The sequence below is a fragment of the Triturus cristatus genome, chromosome 5_1 (genome assembly GCF_964204655.1).
Source record: "Triturus cristatus chromosome 5_1, aTriCri1.1, whole genome shotgun sequence".
Classification (NCBI taxonomy): Eukaryota; Metazoa; Chordata; class Amphibia; order Caudata; family Salamandridae; genus Triturus; species Triturus cristatus.
The window spans coordinates 867332955-867356780 of record NC_140587.1 but is presented as its reverse complement, the minus strand read 5'-3'; the positions used below and the strand labels follow the sequence as shown (position 1 = coordinate 867356780).

Sequence of the window (23826 nt, the reverse complement as noted above, 5' to 3'; positions counted from 1 at the left end):
CTATGGCCTTGGCTCAGGGTGTCCTGGTCCAAGACATCTGTCAGGCAGCAACATGGGCATCATTGCACACGTTCGCAAAACATTATTGCCTTGATGGTCAAATGCGCAGGGACGGGCTCTTTGCCCGCTAGTCCGGCAAGACTTTTTAGTCTAGTCCATGTGTCCGCAACCCACCGCCGGGATGGTATGGCTTGGGTATCTGATTCAAAGGTAAGGAATCTGCAGCTAGAAGTCACTATCAGATGAACAAGTTACTTACCTTCGGTAAAGCATTATCTGGTAGAGACTATCTAGCTGCAGATTCCTTACAGCCCCACCCATGCCTCCCTGCTTTGCTGACTGATGTTGTAGGACTAGGGTTTCTCCCCTTGCAGGGCCCTAGTTTTGCACACGTTTACGTCAGTCACTTCGTGGCTCTGTGCTTCTGGCGTGGAAAAACGAAAAGTACTGACATCCGCGCACAGGGGTGGCGCCTATGTAGGCACCGCAACTTCGTAACCGACGCTACCGACGTCATCGACATGCGGAGCCTTATGGAGCCACCCGACGTTGTGCGCAAGGGGTATTGCTCAGCAAAGGTTTTCGGATCCAGACGGATGCCTGGGAAATTCAAAGGTAAGGAATCTACACCTAGATAGTCTCTACCAGATAATGCGTTCCCGAAGGTAAGTAACTTGTTCATTAGCAGCCTTCTGACAAAATAATAGAGGCTGAAAAAGTGGTTCATTTGAAATACGGGTCGACGGCGTTTCAACCCCAGGGGCAATTAAGAGGTCTCATCAGGACTAAACAATATGGAACACCTGGAGTAAGAACCACTGACTGTAAGTGTGAAGGTGCACACCAATAAAATTCTGGCTCAAGACAGAGCGTAAAAAGAAAAAATTGTGTACTCAGAAAGGGGCCCAGCCGGGCGCCCAATGTGTGAAGGAAGAGGGTACTGACAGTCCAGCAATATTTTAGTTACAGCGTCCAAATCACAAGTTATTGGAGGATTGCTGGGTTAGAATTCCATCCAACTGGGAGAGAAGTTATTCCATGTATGTAACTCCAACCAGCTGCCAAGGATAGCCGGGATTCAAGATACCGTTCATAATTCACCAAGTTAATTGCCATCAAATTGAGGGAACACGTCCTGTTTTCAGCGATGTCAAGAAACGGCTGCAGAGGTCAGCCGGTCGGTACGGAGAGAGAGTCGTCCTCTATGGAACTGCTTTAACATGCTTGTGTCTTACCATAACCCTCTCTAATCCCAATATGCTGCTCAGGTGAAAAAGGTTATTTCAGGAAGAAGCCATCCTGCTGGTTTTTTTCCTCCAGAAGCCATATTATTGTACAAACTTGCACAGGTGAGGTTAGACTTGGGATGAAACGTTTATACCTGATTCAGGATTGGCCGTAAGATTCCTGCAAACCATGCTTGGTGAATTTCTTGGTTCTCAATGTCTTCCTAGCCACCTTTTATTTTTTCCCTCAATATTGATTTGTATTGTCACTGCTTATCCTTTATAATACTGTCACAGGCAAGAAGGATACTTAAATGGAAGGATGAAACTCATCCTTTTCTTGCTCTATTTTTTTTTCTTCTGGTCTAAGCCTTGTTTGTATAACGTGTATGTTTTTGAGGAATACTTCAAGCCACAGATTCTTGCCTTTTGAATTACTCCTAGCACCAGACTGCATTTTGGAGGCGTAACTGTATGTTGTGAATCACAAGAAACTGGGCATGACTTGCTCCAAGTAACGCACTTGCTCATATTCCAAGTTGCTGGTCCACCCCTGCCCATGTTCTTGGTCTCTCTTTAATTCAGTATCTTCAGATAAGTTGAAGACAAATATGAGACAAGTATCACCATAAACTCATGAAGTCCAAGCAGTATGTGTCTCCACACAGATATTCTGGCTCCAGGGAGAACTCGCGCCCCCTCATCTGACCCAGAGGCTGGTCCTAGTTCCCTGAGTTCCCTGTGCCATCATCAACTCTGCTGTAGATAAAGCCTCCGGGTAGGACATGCTGTAACTATTACAGACGGTGCTGGCACCCTCTGGAGTGTCTTCATCCCCAATGGAGCCGCAGGGGCCCCAGTCTGATATCTACCGACCGGATCAGCCATGGTGGGATCAGACCCATGCCTATGTCTTACCCTGAGCCAGCATTGACCATGCCTTTATATTGCTACTAGATAACTAATGTGCAGTGTCCATCTTTGGAAAGATCCCAGCCTCTGTCTCGATGTTAGTACAACCATAAACTGGAAGCTTTCTTCAGATCGGGTTCTGGCACTGTTTAAGGCCATCAAAATTTCCCACGTGACGAGGAGGTGGATAGTTTACTCCCACTTCATTACACTGAGGTGGATTTGAGCCTTCTTCTCCATCAGATTATCTTCGAGGTCCCTAAATGCTGTCTGCAGACCTGTCAACCTCCAAAAAACACCTGTTGTGTGAGAGGAGAGAACCAGGAAATGCCTGAGGAATGGGCAGGACTTTGATCCCATTACCTCCCCAGCTAGGATAGTGCTTCCGACAGGGTGTGGCCATCAGAGGGGGTGAGACTTTGTGCCGGCCACTTCCCTTGAGCCACTCTAACCCACCCTAATTAACAGATGGTGGCTTCAAAGGCTGTTGCTGATGCGCTGGGAAGGTTGTAAAACCAGACTAGGCATCTGCTGTTCTCTGCCTCCACTCATTGTGGGCAGGAAACACTCTCTGCATGGGTTTCCAACTTGCATTGTCTGCCGCCGTGTGATAGTGGCTCCTCACCGGGTGACCTTGTAAAAAGTACCAATAGTTTGTGAAACACAGTGGTGCAGTGCGAGTTGGCAGGTCTTTGTCTACCTGCTGGAACGCTACACACATGTCCTTTAGGAAATGGCCACTGAGGTGTTGCTGCCTGTTCCACTGAATTCTGGAATGCTTTTGCATCCTTTCCTCTTCATGTCCCACCTGTGTTTGTTCATACATTGGCAGATTATGCCTGTGTTCTTGCTCAGGAAGTTTAGTAATGTTTGGTCAAAGAAGCCATTGCGAGAGCACCCAAGTTGAAGAAGGGCAGGGTGTGTTTTTCCCTGTACTTTTTGGTGCCCAAAAAATTTACAAACTCTGGCAGATGCTAGACCTTCAATTTCATTATGCATGCTTTCATATGTCCATCCTGCAGTTCCACAGACACTTCCTTTGATTCGTAGTGTGCTCCGAACACTTAAAGTTTACTGTGCTACCCTTTGGTTTCACCACGGTCTCCCATGTGTGCTTACAAAGTTGTGGTGGTGCTTGCAGCCCTCTTTGCAGTGAAGAGATACATATGTTCCTATACCTTGATGACTGAAGGCGGGTTCACAATACTCTGTTGCGAGCCACCTGCAGATAACTGTCACCCCGCTGTTATCTCTTGGGTTTACCATAAACGAGCCAAAATCCTGCCAGAAACTTAAGCAGGGGGGCCAACCTTGACACAATGGTGTGCAAGGCCTTACCGTTTATGCAACGAGTCAGGTGAAGTTTGGTTATGATCCTGCTCTTTTGGGCTCACTCCTAGGTTTTGATATGACTGGCTCTGAGGCTTCTTGGCCTCATGCATCCTGCTCATCCCTTGTGCCCGATGGCACATAAGGAGTTTGAATTGGATCCTTCACTTGTATCTCGGAAGAGGCAGCCTTCAGGGGTTTCGATGGTAGCTGTCTGACACTAGCATGACTAGCAGTTCTCTCTGTCCCTTCCATAGCTCATATTAGGGATGGATGCCTCATCTCTGAGGTGTGGTGGTCACTTGGGAGAGGGGGCTCTACCTCTGAAAGGATCGCTCTGATGGCCAATCATTAGACGCACTTGCTAAATGCCAGCACGGACAGGCTTTACAGAAATCACCTGATGGACCACGGAAGGTGTTTACTTCTGGAGGTGGTTCAAGGAGTATTTGCCTGGCTGGTTCTTTCTCAGGTAGATCTTTTCACCCCAACCAAGAATGCCCAGTATCAAGATTACTGTGTGCTGGAGTTTCTGCCTCAAAGTTTTCTGGGAAATGCATTCTTCCTGAAGTGGGTCTAATGTATGGCTTTGCCACCTCTGGTACTGCTGCCTCAGGTTCTGAAAATTGTGAGGTAGGACCAATCTCAACTCGCCCTAATTGTCACAGATTTGGCCATTAGAGTGTGGTACTCTGACAATTTGAACCTGAGCATTAACCCTATGGTCCGTCTAACTCTTTGGGAGGGCCTCTTTTCTTATCAACATTTCAAGGTCTTGCACCCAAATCATCACAAAACACACCCCCATGTGTGGAGATTGAGCAGCACCAACTGAGTGGGTTTGATCTTCCTGCAGATGTAGTGGATTTTATCCTTGCGGCTCCGTGCCAGTCAAATAAATAAACTTTTCTGGTTGTTGAGTGAAGTTTGGTGCCTCATGCAGAAACCACCCGCTACAGTCCAAGCTGGCTGATGTTCTAATGTTTGTTTTGACATTGGCCAAGCAAGGCTTTGCTATGGGCACCGTTACAGGTTATTTGTTGTTCCTTTCAACCTCTCTACGTTGGCTTAACTACCCTTTGTTATTCATGTCACTGGTTGTGATGCATTTCGTAAAAAGGCTCACATATACATACCCTTCTGCACCCTTTTATAATTCTCCAATGGGACTTGAACCCATTCCTCATGCTTTTGATGTGCCTGCCCTTCAAGTCTGTGCCCAGTTGCTCACTGAGATTGCAGACCATTAAGATGGTATTCCTCATTCCACACCGAATTGATGAGCTACAGGCTGGTGGTGTTGCTGTTCCATGTGGGCCAGTTTATTGATCTCCCTGTGTTTTCGCTCTGCCACACCCTTCTAAGGATGAAAGGAGGCTTCACCGATTGGACCAAAAAAAAAATTTTTTACATCGAGTAAAGTTAGGCTCATCCTGCAGATCACCAGCTTTCCATCAACTTTGCTGGTGCTAAGAGGAGAAAGACATCTCAGAAATAAACGTTGTGTAGGTGGTATGTCCTGTTTATAAAAACTTGCTGTACCCTAGCCAAAAATGAGTATCCTAAGGGACTTTAGACGCATTCCACCGGTACCAACGCTGCCACTAGGGCGTTAGCTAAGGGTGTTACAGTGCTGGACATCTGCCAGGCTGCTACATCAGTGTCTGTACATGCCATCCCCGGGTATTACTTTCTTGATATTTATGTCCACAGGTTGTTGTGGTGTAAGTCTACTTCTCAGATATTACAACTCTTGGGAGTACTGCTTGGCATCTATTGAAAAGGTGAGGAATCTGTGGTTAGAAATATCCATCAGATGAGCAAGTTACTTGACCTCAGTAACACTCGTTCTGGTGGATACTCTAGCTAACCATAAATTCCTCTCCAGTCTCCTCCCTCCTTACTCCTCTTTCTGTGGAATAGACTTGTTAGAGGTGTTGTGAGGCAGATGCAAAGTAAGATGCCACCTATAGGTGCACAGGAGCAATTGCTAGGAATTTGTTTTGGATCCAATCTGACACTTGGGGAATTCAGAAGGTGAAGACTCTGCAGTTAGTTAAAGTATTACCAGAAAAAGCATTACCAAGGGTAAGTAACTTGTTCATTTGGGTCCAACTGAGCCAGACTGGAAAGTAAGAGGGTGAGAGAGGGCAAGGTAGGGACTCTTATCATTGTAATGCACTGCATAGAGGAAGACTGCCAATCATCTGTGCTCAATTAGCTAATTATGTAAGGGACTTTACCGCCAAGAGAAGGAAAGACATCTGTAGATGATGACTACTCCCTTAATCTGCTGTTTGGGCTTCAGCAGGAAAGTTGTATTTCCATTTTGTTGCTACAGCTGACACTCCAGTTGAAAACAATATTGTCCTGTTTGATGCTCATATAGGGCCACAACCTCTCTGTGCCAAGTTTGTTACATTGTCTTTGTTAGCTCTCTCCATTCCGCTCAAAAAAGAACAAGGACTATCTGGGGTCCTTCCATCTGTCTCTTGCCTGATGCAGCATGTCCCTTAATCAGCCTGATTTATCATCATGAGTTGTAATACATCTGGGTTTGGAAATGTACAATTTATTTTCTGTAGTGGCCATCGTGGTATTTTGGTGACTCCCGACATGGTAATCTAGGGCTTCCACTGATGAAGCTATAATCCACAGTTTTCCTTCTGTAATCCATATGAATTCTAGTTGCTTAGCATAAAAGAACCAGGTTTTCCATCATGTAAGAAAGTAGATCACCTTGCTCATTGTTTGTTAAATAATAGATGGAATACATGTTTGCTTGCTGCTTTAATGCTCTGGAGTCTTCTAATACTTCTATGGTTCTTGATTGTTGAGAACAGGTAAACTCTGCTGCCAAGGCAATTCTGCTGTATCTGCTTCAGGGGCGATTAATGATGACCGCTTTGACCTGGAACAAGTTTATGGAGGCCCTCCACCCTGTAATTGCGATTCTGCAGGTATGATTTCATTATTTATTGAGTTGTATTATCTTCTAAGATTTTATTTATTTAATATTTCATAACTGTTCCTCAATAAGTAGTGCACACCACTACCTATAAATATTTGTATTATTATAATATGATATATAATATACGTAGGCAGTCATTGGAGGATGATAAACATGACCCACTGTATTATTCTGAATCTCATATCATAATCCCTTCATTTCCAATGCTCTGTGAACCACTACAATACCATAGCCAAATTTCTCAATTACAATTACAAAAAACCCTCCACCATTGCTGTCCCAACTATCTCTTCAGTGTACCAGCAAAGCCTCTCAAACTAATATGTAAAACACTCCGACTGTTCTCCTGCAGGATATGACCACCAGCCGGAGCCCTACATCAGGATATCTGATAGAGACATCTAGCCGCAGATTCCTTAACTTAGAATATCCCCAGGCGTCAGACTGGATCCGGAAAAAACTTTGCAGCAGCACCATCTGCGTGCCAGAGGACGGCGCCACACGACCCCGCCCTGACGTCGTCCATGTACGTGACATCGGCGAGGTCATATAAGTCCCTCCCGGCGCGCTGATATCAGTTTTCCTTCTTTTCTGTGTGCAACACGGATCCGTAGTGAGCGGTTCCTCTGGCCTGTTTCAGGCCTTATCGACGCTTCGCATCGGGGAACAGTGTGCGATGCCTTCGGGCTTTAAAACTTGTAATTCCTGTTTGCGACATGTCCGCGACAGACCCGCATCTTATTTGTATGTGGTGTCTGGGCGAGCACCATGACTCCACGGACTGCGAGGCGTGCCAACACCTGAAGCCGAAGTCTCGGCGCGAGCGCCGTATGAAGCTTATCTCGGCACGGCTGTCCAGGTCGGAGTCGTCTCGCCCCCCGGCTCTTCAACTGCAGATCCCTCTACTGTCCAGTCCTGCCGTCGTTCGGCCTCCGGGGTCCGGGGCCGCCATTCGCCACTTGGTAAGTCGAGGCGCTTGTCGCCAAGGTCTTTGACCTCCCCTTTTTCTTATGTTGTCAGGAGCCCCAGTTCCCGGAACGTTCCGGCCATGCGCTCCCCGCAGTCGCCCTACCCACTCTTTCCAGGTGTGGGGGTGACTCGGGCCCAAATGGAGGCATATGCCACAGCTTTGCAGGCCTCCCTTGGACCCTCTCCCGTCCCTGGGGCATTCTCGGGGCCTCCGCTTCTTGTGGGCTCTCTGACGGACTCGCCTGTGGTTTTACCCCCGGCGCCAATTGAGCCTCTACCTCCCGGGGATGTCGGAGATGTGGTACCGTTAGGGCGCGGACCGGTTGGGTCTCCCTCTTCGGATCACGTGAAGACGTTAGGGCACAGCCCGCTGGGGTCCCCCTCTACAACCCACGGTGCCTCCGCCGCGCCGCATAGCCCCGCTGGGCACCCTGTGGCACCGCAGGTGGTTGCCGGTGCTCATAGCCCTGCTCTGAGCACACCCCAGACTCCCGGTCAGGCGGTCGCCTGTCCGGCGCTTGGGTCGGCATCGTACCGGCACCGGAGGCTCACCTCCTCGGCTCGCCTCTGTTGCTTTCTCCAGATTCGGAGCCTGTTGACATGTCCCGGGCTCCCGGGCAGGCGGTAGCCTGTCCGGAGCCAGGGTCGGTGCTGTGCTGGCGTCGGAGGCTCGCCTCCTTGGCTCCGCCCCCGCTCCTTTCCTTGGAGTCGGAGCCTAGCATGGATATGGTGGGAGTCGGTGCCGGGCCGGCGGCGAAAGCTTGCCACGCCGGCTCCGGCATCTGCTCCTTCCACGGAAGGAGAGCTTATCATAGTCTCGGCGCCTTCAACGGCGGACGCAGCCGAGTCGGCGTATAATGACCCGGGGTTGGTGCCGACGCACGTCGCTACGGCGGCGTGTCGGCGCAGAATTATGGACTCTTCTCCAGAGGCCTTGGGAGGGAGTTTGGCGCTGTCTTCTCGCCCACCGTCACCGGACATACTGTTGCCTGTGCCCCCCTTGTAATTTGTTGAGCTTCCTCTGGAGCTCCCAGGTACGGCAGGCTCTTCGCCTCCCCAGGAGCAATGTCAGGATCCTCATTCTTCCATGGGACTCCCTTCTGTGGAACATTGGCCGCACCCTCACTGCTTTTCCCTCCCTGCCCCCTCTAACGCTTCCTCCCTCTCGGGAGTCCAGATGGCTAGAGTCATGGGGCAGGAAGGATCGTCTTTGCCTCCACTAGTGCGGCCCTACGATCCTTAAATACTATGTGTGTTTTGGCGCGGGCTACCTCTGCCCTGTGGGACTCTGCAGAGTCTTTGCTTTCACTCACCTCTAAAGGTGCTCGGGTTGATCTCCTTTGTCCCCTCCGTGAAGTCCGCGAACTTGCCGAATTCACAATCCGCTCAGCCTTAGATACTGCGGATTCTTTGGGACATGCTATGGCGAGCTCTGTTGCCTTAAGGCGTCACGCTTGGTTGCGCGACAGTGTCTTCCCTGAAAATATCCGGAAGCGACTGGTTGACTTAACCTTCGATAGGGTTTTGCTGTTTGATGCTCACGCTGAGTCGGCTCCTTGCAGGCTTTTGTCCTCCTACTTAGGTCTTCTTAGGCCTATCTTCCGTGGTGTTACTTTTTAGGTCTCGCTAGCGTAAGGCTGCGCGCATGCGCAGTCTCGCTGGCGAGATTTAATGTTAATAGGTATTTTCTGTAAGGGGCTTTAAGCCCCGGCCCTCTTTTCCATTGGCCGGCGTCACCGTTTATGCTAAACGGTGGCCAGCCATTGGAAAAGAGGTGCCGGTGACGTATTTGCTTGGCTTTTCGAGCCGTCCCATTTGGACGGACTCGCTTGCTTTGCGTTGGTTGCAAAAGGTTTCTTATCTTTATGCGGCCAAACACATGGCCCCATAAAGTCAAGAAACCTTTTGGCAGGCGAGGCCGGCAGGAAAAGCCAAGTAAATACGTCATGGGAGGGGAAGAGTGTGGGAGGGGGGGGTGAGTCGGGTGGGGACTTGCAAGGCACGTCCGAAGAACTGCGAGGGGAGACCGAACACATGACGTTTATGAGGGAAGATGTTACAGCGAGGCAGTCTGGAGGAAGCGATGAAGTAGTGTGTGGGGTGCCGATGACTTTGAAGCAGGGTGTTAGAAATGGGATTTCTGGTTGTCTAGGGCTTGCGCCAAAGCCAGGCAGAAACCACCACTCTAGTCAGGGCTGGGGAGTTACACGCCAAAGATAACCCCTGCTCACCCCCTTGGTAGCTTGGCACGAGCAGTCAGGCTTATCCCTGAGGCAATGTGTAAAGCGTTTGCGCGCGCACCCAGCAACAACACCCAAGGCCCACCACAAAGGAAACTCCACACAAGGTATTATATAAAAATAGCCTTTGTATTATACCAAAACACATTAGATAAAAACACACACTTTACAATGTGCCAACAGGCACGGGCAGAATTTACAAGGGATTATATGTACAGGGGACAGGGCCACCTGGACCACTGTCAGGAATTAGCACTTTTAGAACTTAGCACAAATCACCAATAGTAAATGTAGAACATAACACAAAGTAACTGTAGAGCACAACCAGTAACTACTGGCGCAATAATGACCTCAGCGTCATCACACTAGCATCAGGTATAAAACCTATCCTGCATCTATCACAGGGGCATAAATCACATTATGCAATTCTCATTAGTCTAACGCATTAGACCTAACCACCTAAGTATAACTATACTAGGGGCGCACATCGCACAGGGAAGTACAATCTCCCTAACATCAACCTAAACAGGTAAAACAACCTCCTAGGCAGAAATAACCACATTTAGAGGTATAAGACACAGGGTGTGCAAAACATGCTATATACAGTACATTTCCTAGCACCAAAAGCATGAACACAGGGTGCGCAAAACATACTACACAGTACATTTCCTAGCACCAAAATCACATCAGAGTCCAGGTTGCGCCAGAACCTAAACGTAGCAGCTGCCCACTACTTGCTGGGCAGCTGGGGACAAGCACAGGGCCTAAACGCTGCAGCTGGCACTAAGTGCTGCGCAGCTGGGGGGAGGCAAATAGTAGGCATGGGCTCTCACTAGCCCTTCAAACCAAACTGCGCCAATCCTTGGAGCCCTCTAGGCTCTTGGAATACAGTCCAACCGTTGGAGCCACCTAGGCTCTGAAAACAACATGCCCCCATAGCGTTGGAGCCACGGGGCTCTAAAAATAAATATGTCCCCCTTGGAGTCCCTCTGGACTCTAGACAAATGATGCCCTCTTCGTGGGAGCGCTGCTCAGGGACTCGAGAACAATAATGCCCCCTTCGTTGGAGCCATCTGGCTCTGGGAATAATTGGCCCCCAAGTCTGGAGCGCACTAGCGCTCTAAAATAAACACTGCCCCTATATGTACGAGTCCCTTTGGACTCAACAACGTGAAATGCTGCCCCCTCGTTGGGGCGCGCCCGCGCTCTAAACAACAATGCTGGCGTACGTTGGAGCCCTCTTCCACCTCCGTCCCCACTCACCGGCAGGCTAGGGACTCCAGCCTTCTCCTCGGGGAGGCGGTGCTTCGCCCGGTCCCTCACTTGGGACCGGGACTTCTGCAAGGAGCCTGCAAGGCTCCGGACGTCCTGGGCTGCTCTGGGTTCACGGGGCTCCCTCAACACCATGGGAGCCCCTCTCGGCCCGCAACCACTCCTCCTTACTTCAGCTGGTCACCCGGGGCTCTCCCTCGCTCTCGGGAGCCCTGGTGGAAGACACTGGCTTCTTCCGCTTCCCGGCTCGCTGGCCGGAACTTCCCTCGCGCTGGGCCAAGCCCCGCCCACGTCTTGGCGCGGGCTGCCTGGCTTCCGGTTCTCCCGCGACTCGGGCCACAGCGGTGATCGGGGAGACAGTTACGTCGCGGGGTGGGCACCCGCGACGTGAGAAATATTAAGAAGGCGGCCATGACGCGGGGTGGGCACCCGCGATCATCACTGGCAAAGTCGCGGGGTGGGCACCCGCATATACTTAACATAAAGCGGAGTAGGCTCCCGCTATTAACGACCAAAGAAGCGGGGTGGGCACCCGCGAAAGCACGCATCATGGGGGAATCCCTACGCTGGGGATTCCCTCTCTCTTGCTCGTTGTGCAGCGCCGTGCTGCGAGGCCCACGCGCTCCCAGGGCGCTTGGTAGGCTGTAACAAGCCTTGACAAAGGGAAAAGTTCTAATCAGTCCTGGGCATTAGAAGATGGAGCAAAGCAGCTCCCAGCAAAGGAAAAGGTCCAGTAAGTCCATCTGGCATCCAGGGGCTGGGCAGGGCCCAGGGAGGCAAGCCTTCCCCTGGGCCCCAGCAGCAGCACGCCCCTGGCAGATTCAAGTACAGAACGAGAACATTTTCATGGGGTCACAGCCCCTCTTTTATACACCAAATCCCTTTGTCTCAAAGGTGCAGGGAAGGGGCGAACCAGATACAACTGGTTCCTGAGCACTTTGTTTTGCTCAGCCCCTCTCCCTATTCAGAGAGCAGGCCAGGGTCATCAGTCGCACCACAGGGGGCGGAGCCAGCATTGTGTGGGGAAAACCCAGCCCTATTCAGGACCCAGGTGTACTCCTCCCACCCATCTACCTGCAGCTCTATCCAATCACCACCGGGGCAGACCCATCCTGACTCTGGGGATTCCCTGGCCCGTCACATGACCTCAACCAGCCAATCGCCAGACAAGGCACATATTTTACACTGCACACCGAAGTGCCCACTTCTAGAAGTGGCACTTCCACACTAGGTACATGCACGCCGCACACATCATCGCGCAGCATTCGATCACACGAGTCCGCACATACCAGACTTGACCCTGCACACCCCACGCATCAGGAACTACCAGGGACACATACATTCCCCATGCATTCCTATGGGAGGGCAGGCCTATCTCACCACATGCACTCAGGGGGCGCACGCACTTTACTCTGGGACACAGGGAAAGTGCGCAGAAACCACAAATCACTACCCACCAGGTCACCAGTAAAAGCAAAAAGTTCAGGGGTGAACCTGCCAGAAGGGCCAAGTCCAACACAGGGGAACAAAAGTCTGGAGAGAATAGAGGAGCCCCGGGGGGTGGCAGCGGGGCACCCGAAGCCTGCGAGGAGCGCGAGTCAAGGAGGGTGTGTTCGTGCGGGCAGAGGACGTGTCTGGAGGGGAGGGAGGGAGCCCGTGAGGGGAGAGAGAAGGGGGAGGGTCAGGAAACGCGGCGGCAGCGGCAGAGGAGGAGGCGGCGCTCACACACTGCGCCACTGGGAGCACCGGGCACGGCAGACGGTGGCTGGGGAGATAGCGGGCAGTGGCCGAGTCCTGAGCTGGGTGTGTGCGGGGCGGGGCAGTCAGTAGGCGGCACTGAGAGTGGCCGAGGCATGGGCTGTTCTCCGGGTTGCTCCGGGCGCTGCGGCTCAGCGGATCTCCCCTCTGCGGGTCTCAGCGGGTATCTTTGCTGCAGGTCCTGAGCTCGGGTCCCCTGTCTGGCAGGAAGCTGTATGGGCCGAGGCGCAGGATGGGCTGCACGGTGAGCGCCGAGGATAAAGCCGCGGCCAGCCTGTGTGCCAAGGGCAGCCTGTGCGCACGCGACTGTCTCTGCAAAAGGATGACCTCTTTTCAAGTGGCACACTGTGTGCAAGGGTCAGTCTGTGTACCTTGGGCACTCTGTCTCTAAGGGACAGTTTGCGTAGAAGGGGCGGTCTGTGTTCATGGGCAGGCCGTGCAGAAGAGAAATCCTACGCACAAGAGAGATACCCCCACGAGCCCAAACTGATTCCCACTGTCCACCCCCGCCCGTCCCGCACACACTGGTGTTTGGGAAGACCCCCCTCCCGGTTGGTCTCCCCCAGCAAGGAAACCCACTGTTAGTGGGGTGCACTCTAGCGAGTAACCAAGAGACAGCCGTCAGCGCCAAGATGCTGAGAAAATTAAAAACACGATTTATAAATACTCCGTAAAATATCCTAGTATTGGGTTCTTTGGCGGCTTGTTGTGGATGAGGGCGTCCTTCCTGGGGTCTGGAGCTATTGGTAAACTCCAGGATCTTTGGCACAGTCTGAGAACGGGGCGCGAGACCAAGGGCAGGAGCAGAAGGCAGCTGGCAGGATGAGGTAGGGGCAGCCTCGGGTGTACATGGAACAACCGGTATACCGGGGGTGCCCTTTGTACATGAGAAACACTGATTTATACATGGAACAGCCTGTAGAAAAAGAAGAGCCTGTGTACAGGAGAGAGCAACATCCTATATTCAATGGGTCGCCTTCTGCGCCGATGAGAAAGGCCGCTGCTGGGTGAGGTCAGCCTGTGTACAATGATGAGGGCGGCTCTGGAGACCAGAGGTCGGCCTGTGGGTGCATTGATTAACAAGCATTTGCAATGCAATAGGTCTCTCATTTACGCAAGTTTAAGCTATTGGCATTGTAAATGACAATGCATTTTATTTATGTTTTAAAAACAAAAATAAAAGGCATTGTCATTTGTAATGTCAATAGCTCAAACTCGCATAAATGCGAGACCTATTGCATTGCAAATGCTTGTTCATTTTGTATCCTTTAGATGCGCTCTGTGTCTAACATGGGCAGTGAGCCTTGCGTCTTCTTTTTCTGTGGTCAAGGGTGATTACCCTTTCATTGGCATCCCTTGGATGCATTTTGCTTTGAGAGCCTGTTGGCCTGCTACGACCATATTCCACAGATTGCTTTGTCTGGTCCTCTGACTGTGGTATTGAGCCGGTGGCTCTGCTCAGTAATGTCATACGGCTCGGAACTCATGTTCACGGGTTCAGTTCGTTACTGCACTCTTTTAGCTTGGCTTATTGCCCTAAGAGGTGTTCCCGATTGTTTGGGGTATGAATACTCCATGTGGGGTACTTGTATGCTATTATATAGCTTTGCTTATCTCACCTGGGTCTGGAGATCCTGTGGGCTCCATGCGTCGCTTGGTGGTCCGTTGTACGGTGCTCTGTTTTCCCTGGTGCCATCTTCTGACACCATGGTCATTCTGCCTTTTGCCTGTTCCACCTCCTTGAGAGGTTGCTTTATCTCCTCTTCAGAAGCGGCTCCTACCTGCCCTTACTGTACTAGGTGTGCTCCGGTATGTTCATGCTCCTGGCTTGTTCTGTCTCGACATATTTCTATGTTTATACATTTATGTATGCGTGCCGCTTGCCTGGGTATTCCTTTTCCTACGTCGCCACCTATTTTCGAGGCTGCGAGGTAAAGCCGATATCTCCATGTGTGTGGGAGCTTTTCTGAGTTGTTGCAAGCTGCTCATGGGTCCCTTCTTGCTTCATCTTCCTGGGGAGATTTCCCAATTTGACAAATGCTCCCTTTTTTAGTGTTCCACACTGTACGTGTCTTTTCAGGAGTATTCGGTCGCGGATTTTGAGGCTCTTTCCACGATTCGTTACCTTCGTGTTTTTGGCTACATCCTTCGGATATGCTACTGTCTGCAAAGTCTATATTGTGGGTTCTTTCTCACTTTGGCTTCATACTGCCCGGTCGGGCACTCTTATGCTTCTTGTGTAGGCCACTTTAAGGTCTCTATGGCTGTTTTGCATGCTGCGTGTTTCTACCTGTTTCAACAGGTTTAGAATTGATGCTATTCGCCCCTATTTCCCCTTTTTGGGATTGGGTGTGCACTTGGCGTGTTTCTTGTCCCGCTGGCTGTTCGAAACGCAATGGTCAAGTTCTAGCTCTTGGGCTCTTAGCACAGACTCCTTCTGCCTTCCTTCTATAGTCTAGTCTGTTAGGCTGGTTGCATCTCTTCAGGTTCTTTTTGAGCTTGGGTCGGTGTCCTCATCGTGCACCATTAAGCGGAGAGTAGTCCTGCTTTCTCTCCCTCTCTCTTCTTTACTCTGATATATGGCTCCTGCCGTTCTACCTGTCATTCTTTTATACAGGCATGGTGTAGCGCCATTGTGCCATTTTTAGGAAATCTGCCATCCCGTTATTTCTGCTCTTCTGAGCTGCTTGGGTTGCTGTATGGCTGTTCCGCCACAGCTTTCCCCCATTATCCGTCACTCTGTTGCCGGATCGGATGCTTGCCGTTTTCTATTGTTTTGTCGCAGACCCACCTCCCCCTTTGGGGTATGGCTGTGGTATCTATTCTAAGTTAAGTAATCTGCGGCTAGATGTCTCTATCAGTTGTACGAGTTACTTACCTTCGGTAACGATGTATCTGGTAGAGACGTTGTCTAGCCACAGATTCCTTAACGCCCACGCAGCCTCCCCGTTCTGCGAGGACCTTGCCAAGTGGGGTTCTACAATGGCCCCCTGGTTACAGTTGGCATTGGCTTTTTCTCTCATGGGCGCTCACATTGTGGCATCCCTTTGAGGCTTGCCATAATACCACTGACTGCCTCTCAGGGGTTTCTTTAGCAATAATACTGTGGGTTCCCTCTCGAAGGTTTTCTTATCTGTAAAATGAGGCCTTCTTCATTGTCCTTCACCAGGAGATTCCTCTTCATTTTCTTCTTCTCCTGCTGTCTTTCCGCCTACTCTGTAGGCTCAGCATTCTGAACTCCTCTATGGTAGTCTGTTCATCTCTGTTTCAGGCCTCCGTTCCTATAAAGCGGCGCTAGACTTTTCATCCCTCCGATGGACTGTTGTCTCTCTATGTTCCGTTCTTCCCGGACGGCATAGTTCTACGTGGTACTCGCAGTCTCTTTTTGTCTGTTGTTCTGCATGGTAATAACAGTCCATTTCTGTCTGTTGAGATATTCTTCCCTTGTTGCACTTGGGAAGGGTCTTCGCGTGGCCTGCGAGGTTCTTTCTCACAGTTTATTCACCTATATGTTGGAAGTGTCAAATTCTGTCATTGACGGTGGTGCCTTGCTCCATCCTCTTTGTTCATTCACAAATTTTCATCCATCGCACACTGTTCCCATACTTTCACAGTTTTTTTATTGGTGGCTCCGCGTTGTCGTGGTAAAGTTTCTCGAAGAAAACTGATGTCAGCGCTCCGGGACGGACTTATATGACCTCGCTGACGGCACGTATGTGGACGACGTCAGGGCGGGGTCGTGTGGCGCCGTCCCCCGGCGCGCAGAGGTGCTGCTGCAAAGTTTTTTCCGGATCCAGTCTGACGCCTGGGGATATTCTAAGTTAAGGAATCTGCGGCTAGACAACGTCTCTACCAGGTACATCGTTACCGAAGGTAAGTAACTCGTACATCTTGCCTACTCCCAATCAGAGTATTTTGCACAACTGCCTTTAGTCACTGATCCTAATCTGCTCCTGCCCCTTAGGCATGTCGCAGTTGTATGTACTCAGTGCTTTAAATAGAAAAAATAAGTGCAGGTACTCCCCAAATTGAGATGTGGACGAGGGACGGGGTTAGGGGGGGCAGAGCTATGGGGGCGGGGCTACGGGCAGTGCTTGTACCCTGCTACCCGGCCAGAGGCACACATATAATTTGATTGAGATTTAATTGGTGTGCAGATATGCACATTGCAGACAACAATCACTCATACAAGAACACGCACAGGGACGTAGAAGCACTCGTACATGCAGACCGGGTATTTTGTTCCTGTTTTATAAACGCATATTCACTGATGTTCACGTTACTAAAATTTGATTCCTCGCCCCCTGTCCCCCCCCCACTATACTACAGTGCTATCATCACCACCTACCTTTTTGATCTGGCTCCAATCAAGTGCTGCCCTACTTTGCTATGCCAGCAGGAAGCCTTCTCTTAGGTTTCCCGAGTCACAAGATATGCCTGTTAGCAGGCCCTTCTCACACACCTACAGTGCTATTGACTCCACAGATCCTGAGTGGACACTGTGTCAATAATCACAGTGTGACTGGGGCCCCTCCTAAACTCCCTGCCAGCTCTGAATGAATGCATGTGGGCGTTGCTCAATTAGCACATTGTATGGGGAGATTAGCACGCGAGTGCTTCACGAAAATGGACCGACTTGTCAGCTGTGTCAAGCTTCTTTTTTTTTGCATGCCAAATTTCACTGACGTGGCTTGCTGCCCCATGAGTACTCTTCTTGGACTAGAAGTTCCGGTACTAAAGCGCAGAAAAATTAGAATTTACGTTACTTAGTACTGGTGAGTACCGCCCCATTTAAAGCACTGTCATAACCACTCTTTCAAACATCTGGCAGCAGACTCTGCATCCCAGACCCACACTGTGTTCTCGGTTGTGACTCCATTTCACTGGGAATATAAACCTGGCTATCATGGTCTGAGGACAAGTGTGCTTATCAGGGTAACATTACTAAAGAAAGAATGTCACCGAAGGAGGGGGGGTTGCTCGTGATCACTTCTTCCCCATGTCTTGTCAGATTTGTTGCTGTTGTTTTATGTGGGCGGTCAGTTCTTATCTATTGCCCTGTCTCCATGAAACCTCAAGGGTGTGCATGTGATTTATAAGGGAAAACATAATTTACAACAATGTTTTAACCATGCAGTGACTTTACCAGGCCTGGTATAGTGTGTTAAAGGTTGTTTTAGGTTTGGGTAAGAGTATTGGGTTCTAGGGGTGTTTTGGGGATTTGGGGCCTAAGTAGGGGCATGGGGTGGTATGGGTATTTTTAGGGTTTTGGGGTGGGTAAATGTATTGGGTGATAAGGTATTTTTAGGGCTTAGAGGTGGGTAGGGGCATGGGGTGGTAAGGGCAATTAATAAAGGGAGGCTTGGGAGGACCCCCAATAAAAATGTAATTAATTTATGTTAAAAAAAGAAAAAAGTGGGGGATTAGAGGCTTTCCCCCCAAAATAAAATATATACGTACATACACATATCTAAAGATAATCACCACTCCAGTACTTGGCAATAATCCAGCACTCAACGGGACAAATTTCACTAGACTTTTATTTAATCACAGTGACGGCGTCTATGTGTTTCGGCATCAGCATGCTATGTTCACATACACACATACATTCATATATACCTAACTACCTCAGTATGACCTAGTTTCGATAGGAAAAGCATTTTTTGTCCTGCAAAAAGAACAGATGATGGATGGAAGACAGAACGATGAAAACATTCCCCCACTCCCCTTCCCCCCGGTCACAGACCTGGGTTTAATCCATCGTTCTTTTTGCTCACTACGCCACACCAGTTTGGACCCTGTTTTTTGTTTTGCTCCTGACTTTGGTGCTGTTTGACGAATCTTCCTGAAATTCTCATAACAAGTTTATCACTCAATTCAGCTGCTGTCTGAAAAGTTTCGGGGTTATCCGTCAAGTGGGGCCGAGAAAAAAAGGGGGGTCCCAGAACATTTTTTCTCCATGCAATTTCCCATAGATAGAAATATAAATCCCGTTATATCCTATGGGATTTATATTTCGGCGGACAGGATATCCGTAACCGTTGTGAGGTAGTAACCCGTCCGCCAAGATTTAAACAGGCCCTTAGTCTTCATTAATGCATGTGTAGATTGAACAAAGCATTTTCCTCTGAAATATAATTCTGCTGCAAAATAAGTAGGTTGCTACTAATACTAAGAAAACATATGCGTGTGTGTGTATATATTGTGTGTATTATTTATCAAATGAACTGCTATACAGCTTTTAGGGAATTTTTAATAGCTGATCTTTAGCCATGATTCAGAAATACAATAATTACATTTCAGTAGTCGTTTCAATATTTTTCTTGTTATTTATGTTATTATATTCAGGGTTATGCAGATCCAGAAGAGCCTTTAGGCAACTGCATCCTGACTCTGAGCGAAAAAACCTCAGACAAGGGAGAAAGCATTCTCCCCAAAACTGTTAAACTTGCATCCGTTTTGCGACTTCTGCTTTGCAAAAAACAATCGTGAGTAAACATTTGTGTGATTCGATAATTTCTAAACTGTTACTTGGGAAAATGTTTTGTATTTTGATATGCATGCATGCACCTGTATAATCTGTTTCATTGCCCATATCTACTGCTGTAATTGCCGTTAATTTTTTATGTATTGCTGTAACACCATTTTTAATGAAAATATTACTGAAACGAAGGCCGCCTTGATCACTAGAAATTCACAATTATGTTATTGTGTGTGTGTGTTATCTATTTCCTCTTTCGTCTCTTATTGTTTTAATTTCTGTTGCTACTGCCTGATATGAGTCCCACCTTACCTCCTTCACCTGCTGGCTTAGAACAGTCTCTGTCTACTGCCCTCACAACATTTACCTGATAACCAGTTTTGCTAACTAATGCAACAAATCAGTTGGCTGTTTTTTGTGTCCCCTTAAAATGTGCCACGCAATAGGGCATCCTTCTTCAAAGTACTAGAAATGACTTGGTGTCAGAATCTGTTTTTTTAATAAAAAAACATTTTCAAATTGATTTATTTAAATGGTATGCTTGACATTCTACTTGTTTGTCAGTTATGGGGAGAGGCAAAGGTGGATAGAGAAATGAGTCTGTGATGGGGGAGATGAAGAGCAACAACAGGGAGTGCACTGGAAGGAATTGCCGTGGGCGGGGAGAGACTATTGGCCAGATGTTTCAAAGGGTTTTACTCATTCTGTATCTATGGGGAAATTAGTTCATATATATGGCCTTATGTGAGTTGCTGAGGCAAGAAGTCACGTGGATGCCATTTGCTAAAGGGGGTTCTGGTCCTCTGTGGCATCTGCCCCCTGAATCTGGTTCTGGACTGTGCAGCTGAGTGCCCAGCGACACGGAACCTAAAAGCACAGCGCTCCCAGCTCAGTGCACAGTCTGCTATTGGTCTTCAATTTGTCTGGTGTATGCATTATTTAACCCCCACGCGGTAACTTGGCCTGCACTATGAATGTAGCAGACGTCCTCCATTGTAGAAGTCACGTTCCTAATCCATTCCCTGCAACTGTGAAGGAAATGCTGCATGTGGGTTGGGAGCATGAGCTTCCTTGTGCATGGCCATCGTATGTGCAAATTTTGGTCGTGTGTCTTGCGTAGATGTAGAATGTTACTTGGGGGCAGTTCCTCCTGAAAGTCTGCGAGTGCATTCAGCTGCAATTAGCTTGGCTGTTTTACAACCAAAATACTTTCGACAGCAGGTGAAGGATTCAACTACTTACAGCAGACACTGTGATTTTTTTGCAGCAGCGTTTTACAATAGTTTTTGTTCCCATCACTGGGTCGAGGGTAGTGACGTGGCAGCAGGGTGTCCTTACTTTGATGTTCTAGTTTTCTGTCTTGCAGATTTATTTGTTATCTGTAAACAGTAGAATATCTGGGTACATATGCTGGATCCTCGGAACACTTTTATGATGAATTTTCTCATGGAAGAAAGGGCACCAAAATAATGAAATCATAACCTTAGGAGGCAACAATTTTTATACTCTGCATTTTTTATTTGTTTTAGAAAAATGCTTCCCCTTAGCCAAATTAGTAATTACCGTGAATTTGAAATACCTGTGTTTTTACCATTTAAAAAAAATGAAAAAGGGAAAATGCTGTAGTTAAAGAAGGCTGTAAAAGATTCCCCTTTTTGTGTCAGAAGCAAGGATAACAGTGATACCCAAAAAAAGAAATGTAGGTTATACATGTCAATTTTACTGCTAAATGTGGGTGGTAAAATCTATGCGTAAAACATATAGACGAGGTTAAATGATGTCCCGGATTACGTTAATTCCCAGGTCTGCCCCGCTTCGTGGGCAGTTGCAGGGTAGCAACAATACAAACAAGCCAATGACAAATATGGGCGGAGAGTAGGTGGGGCTTCCAGTGCATACCCTAATACTGCATGCCTCACAAAGTGAGCAGCGCATACGCGCTGCTGCTATGCTCGACCTAACAAATTAATCAGTCATGCATTCCAACGGTGATGAAATTAAAACTAAAAGCAGCAAAGAGAAAGAAGCCGTGACCTGAATGCTCTGGCGGGGTAATGTAAGATAGAATTGGAATGGTCTTAAGGAAATATCTAAAAGTTCCTGAGCCAAAGAAGGCATTGGCTGGAGAAGGCTGACCCAGAGCATATACTTAACACAAGATGTTTGCCACAATGGTGCAAACATCATGACATCAAACACCATAAAAAGCGGGGTGGAGGAGCATGGGTCTACCTCCAGTGTCTGCCTAATATGAAGCATCAGAGAAGAATAGGTTGTGGTCAAACTTTGAGGATATGGGCACACAACATCACACAATCAGAAGTCTGTACAAAGAGGGATTTGCTGAGGCCAGCATTAAAACATTTTTTTAATGGATTCTTTCTTTACTTTTCTCTTTCTTTCTGACAGCAACATGTCTACTGACGACTCCCTGGCCTATCAAAAGCCTTCATTACTTACTCCATTTTATTATATAATCCCACTGTCAACACTTGGTTAGTTTACCTTTTTATCCGTACACTATGTCCATGTTTGGGCAAAGCACCAGCTTCTACGGGCTCTTTAACAATTTCCCTTTCTACTTCACTTGCCTCTCACAAATTTTCAGAACCATAGTCAACTCAAACCTAACTTCTATAACCGCTTTTAGTCCAAACTCTTCCTGTAGCCAACTACCGACATACAGAAACACAAATGATGGACGGCACTATTTTGGCCTTTTTATATAAGTACCATTCTCTAGGACGATTGGTATGTTGCTTCAAGCCTTTATACCGAGGCCAAGTAAATTAATTTCCCTCAATTTTTCCAGATTTCCTTTCTCATTTTGTCTGAACCCTAGAATCATCCACGTACAGTTTGTGTATGTATTACTGGTGCAACCCATGTTCTGACCTGTACTCATCCAAAGGCATATTTTATGTATGTATTACTGAACCAGCCAACCTTACATATACACTACACAAAGTAGTTTGTACTAGTCATACATGAGGTGCTCGTTCTAAAAAAAATCTTCACACGGTTTCAGGGATGAATTTCAATAGTGATGGTCTTTCACTACTCTATTTAAGCAAAAATTATCTCTTTGAGCTATCGACAGGTAGTGATACTTGTCATCCTCGTTCTTGGTTTCAATACAATAACACGTCACATCTTACTTTGGTTTACATTCCTTGTCCACAATACATCCATAGCCCTTTATCCCTTTCACCTTTGAAAATTTCAGTGCTGTCCTTGACGTAGGCAGGGTCCTTGACGTTGAAAATAGCTATTGAAAATGGCCTTAGACAAGGCTGTGTGTTGGCGCCCCTACTATTTGCCATTTACCAAGGAGATTTACCCGCAGCCCTAGAAGTGGAGAGAAGTGCCAGCCTGAAAATGAATGGCAGACATCTATCGTGCTTACTGTACGCAGACAACCTCTTGATTTTCGATCAGACCGAGATAGGGCTTCAAAGAAAGCTTAATGCATTTAATGAATACTGTGTCTCAAAGCATTTAACAGTAAATCAGGATCAAATTAAAATATTATGCTTTGGGAAAAGAGTCCCTAGGAGCAGATGGTTTTTGGGCACACTAAAACTCGACGTGGTGACGGAATACAAGTACCTGGGGGTCTGGTTTGATAGTTCTTTAAAGTGGCACATAAACATAGAAGCCCAGAAAGCTAAGGCCCTCACATCGGTATGTGGTCTGAAAAAACTTAACCCAGATTATGGGGAGATGTCCCACAGACCACTAATAAAGGCCTACAGTGCGATGATACTCCCCCAAGTATTGTACGGTGCAGAAGTGCTTTATTTAAGTGGTAAACATGGTTGAAAGCTTGAAAAAGGGAAGTGCCTAAAAACCTTATAGTCTCTACCAGGCTTAGCAATGATTCAGGCCATTAGAGTGGAGCTAGGTATACCATCATGGGGCATACAAGTTCAAATGGCATTGATATAAGATTCTGGAAACGTCAGGAGCCAGGTGCTGTACAAAAGGTTTCCCAATGGTGCAGAAATGAAATCCAGTTTAGTAGCTTAAAATGGGCAAGGTGAGACAAAAAGGCATTTGCACATGGTGTGTGAGAATTTGAATGTGAGAATTTGCCCACACTCACTCCAGGTAGAAACTACTAAGAGTATACTGAGGTCCCAAGGGCAGATAGCAGCTAGGAGGGTTGATGCGGAGTACCCGAGAAAGAAAGAAAGAAAAAATCGGTACAATTTATGAGTATCACTTGGCAGAATGATGCCTGGTACCCGTACCTTCATACGTTACCTAATTACTGGCTCAGGTGCGAAATCTTAAGATTAAGAATTGGAATCAACCCATGGAGAACAAATGATAAAATACGGGTAGTAATGATGCAGTCCGATGACAATAGCAGATGTATGCTAGGAATTAAATGTGATATCCCGCATATATTAGCTGACTGTATGACAGTTCTAGCCCAGCGAAAACTATTTCTGCGGCCTATGTTTTTAAAGTATGGTATTAAATCACGGGCCCAAGCTATAGAGCTTCTTACCGGTATGCCTAATCTTGATATGAAGGCGGTGAAAAGCTGTTTTATGGATAATGATCCCGTGAATTAAGATATGAATTGAATTAGCTTTTTAGTGAAGTTAAAGTATGAATTTTACCTTTGTGGATTTAGATATATGTTGAAATCATTTTAAA

General features: G+C 47.9%; 1 protein-coding gene across 4 annotated transcripts in view; it reads left to right on the top strand.

Moving 5' to 3' along the window:
• The window catches only part of RTTN (rotatin), a 1165399-nt gene that overhangs the window by 322226 nt on the left and 819347 nt on the right, over nt 1-23826 (top strand). For all 4 annotated transcript variants that reach the window (XR_014961587.1, XM_085605903.1, XM_085605904.1 and 1 more), the window contains exons 17-18: nt 6311-6427; nt 19026-19165. Coding sequence is in view for 3 of the 4 variants with exons in the window: in XM_085605903.1 (XP_085462029.1) it covers nt 6311-6427; nt 19026-19165 (257 nt within the window). In the remaining variant the exon portion in view is untranslated. The remainder of the gene's footprint in view (nt 1-6310; nt 6428-19025; nt 19166-23826) is intronic.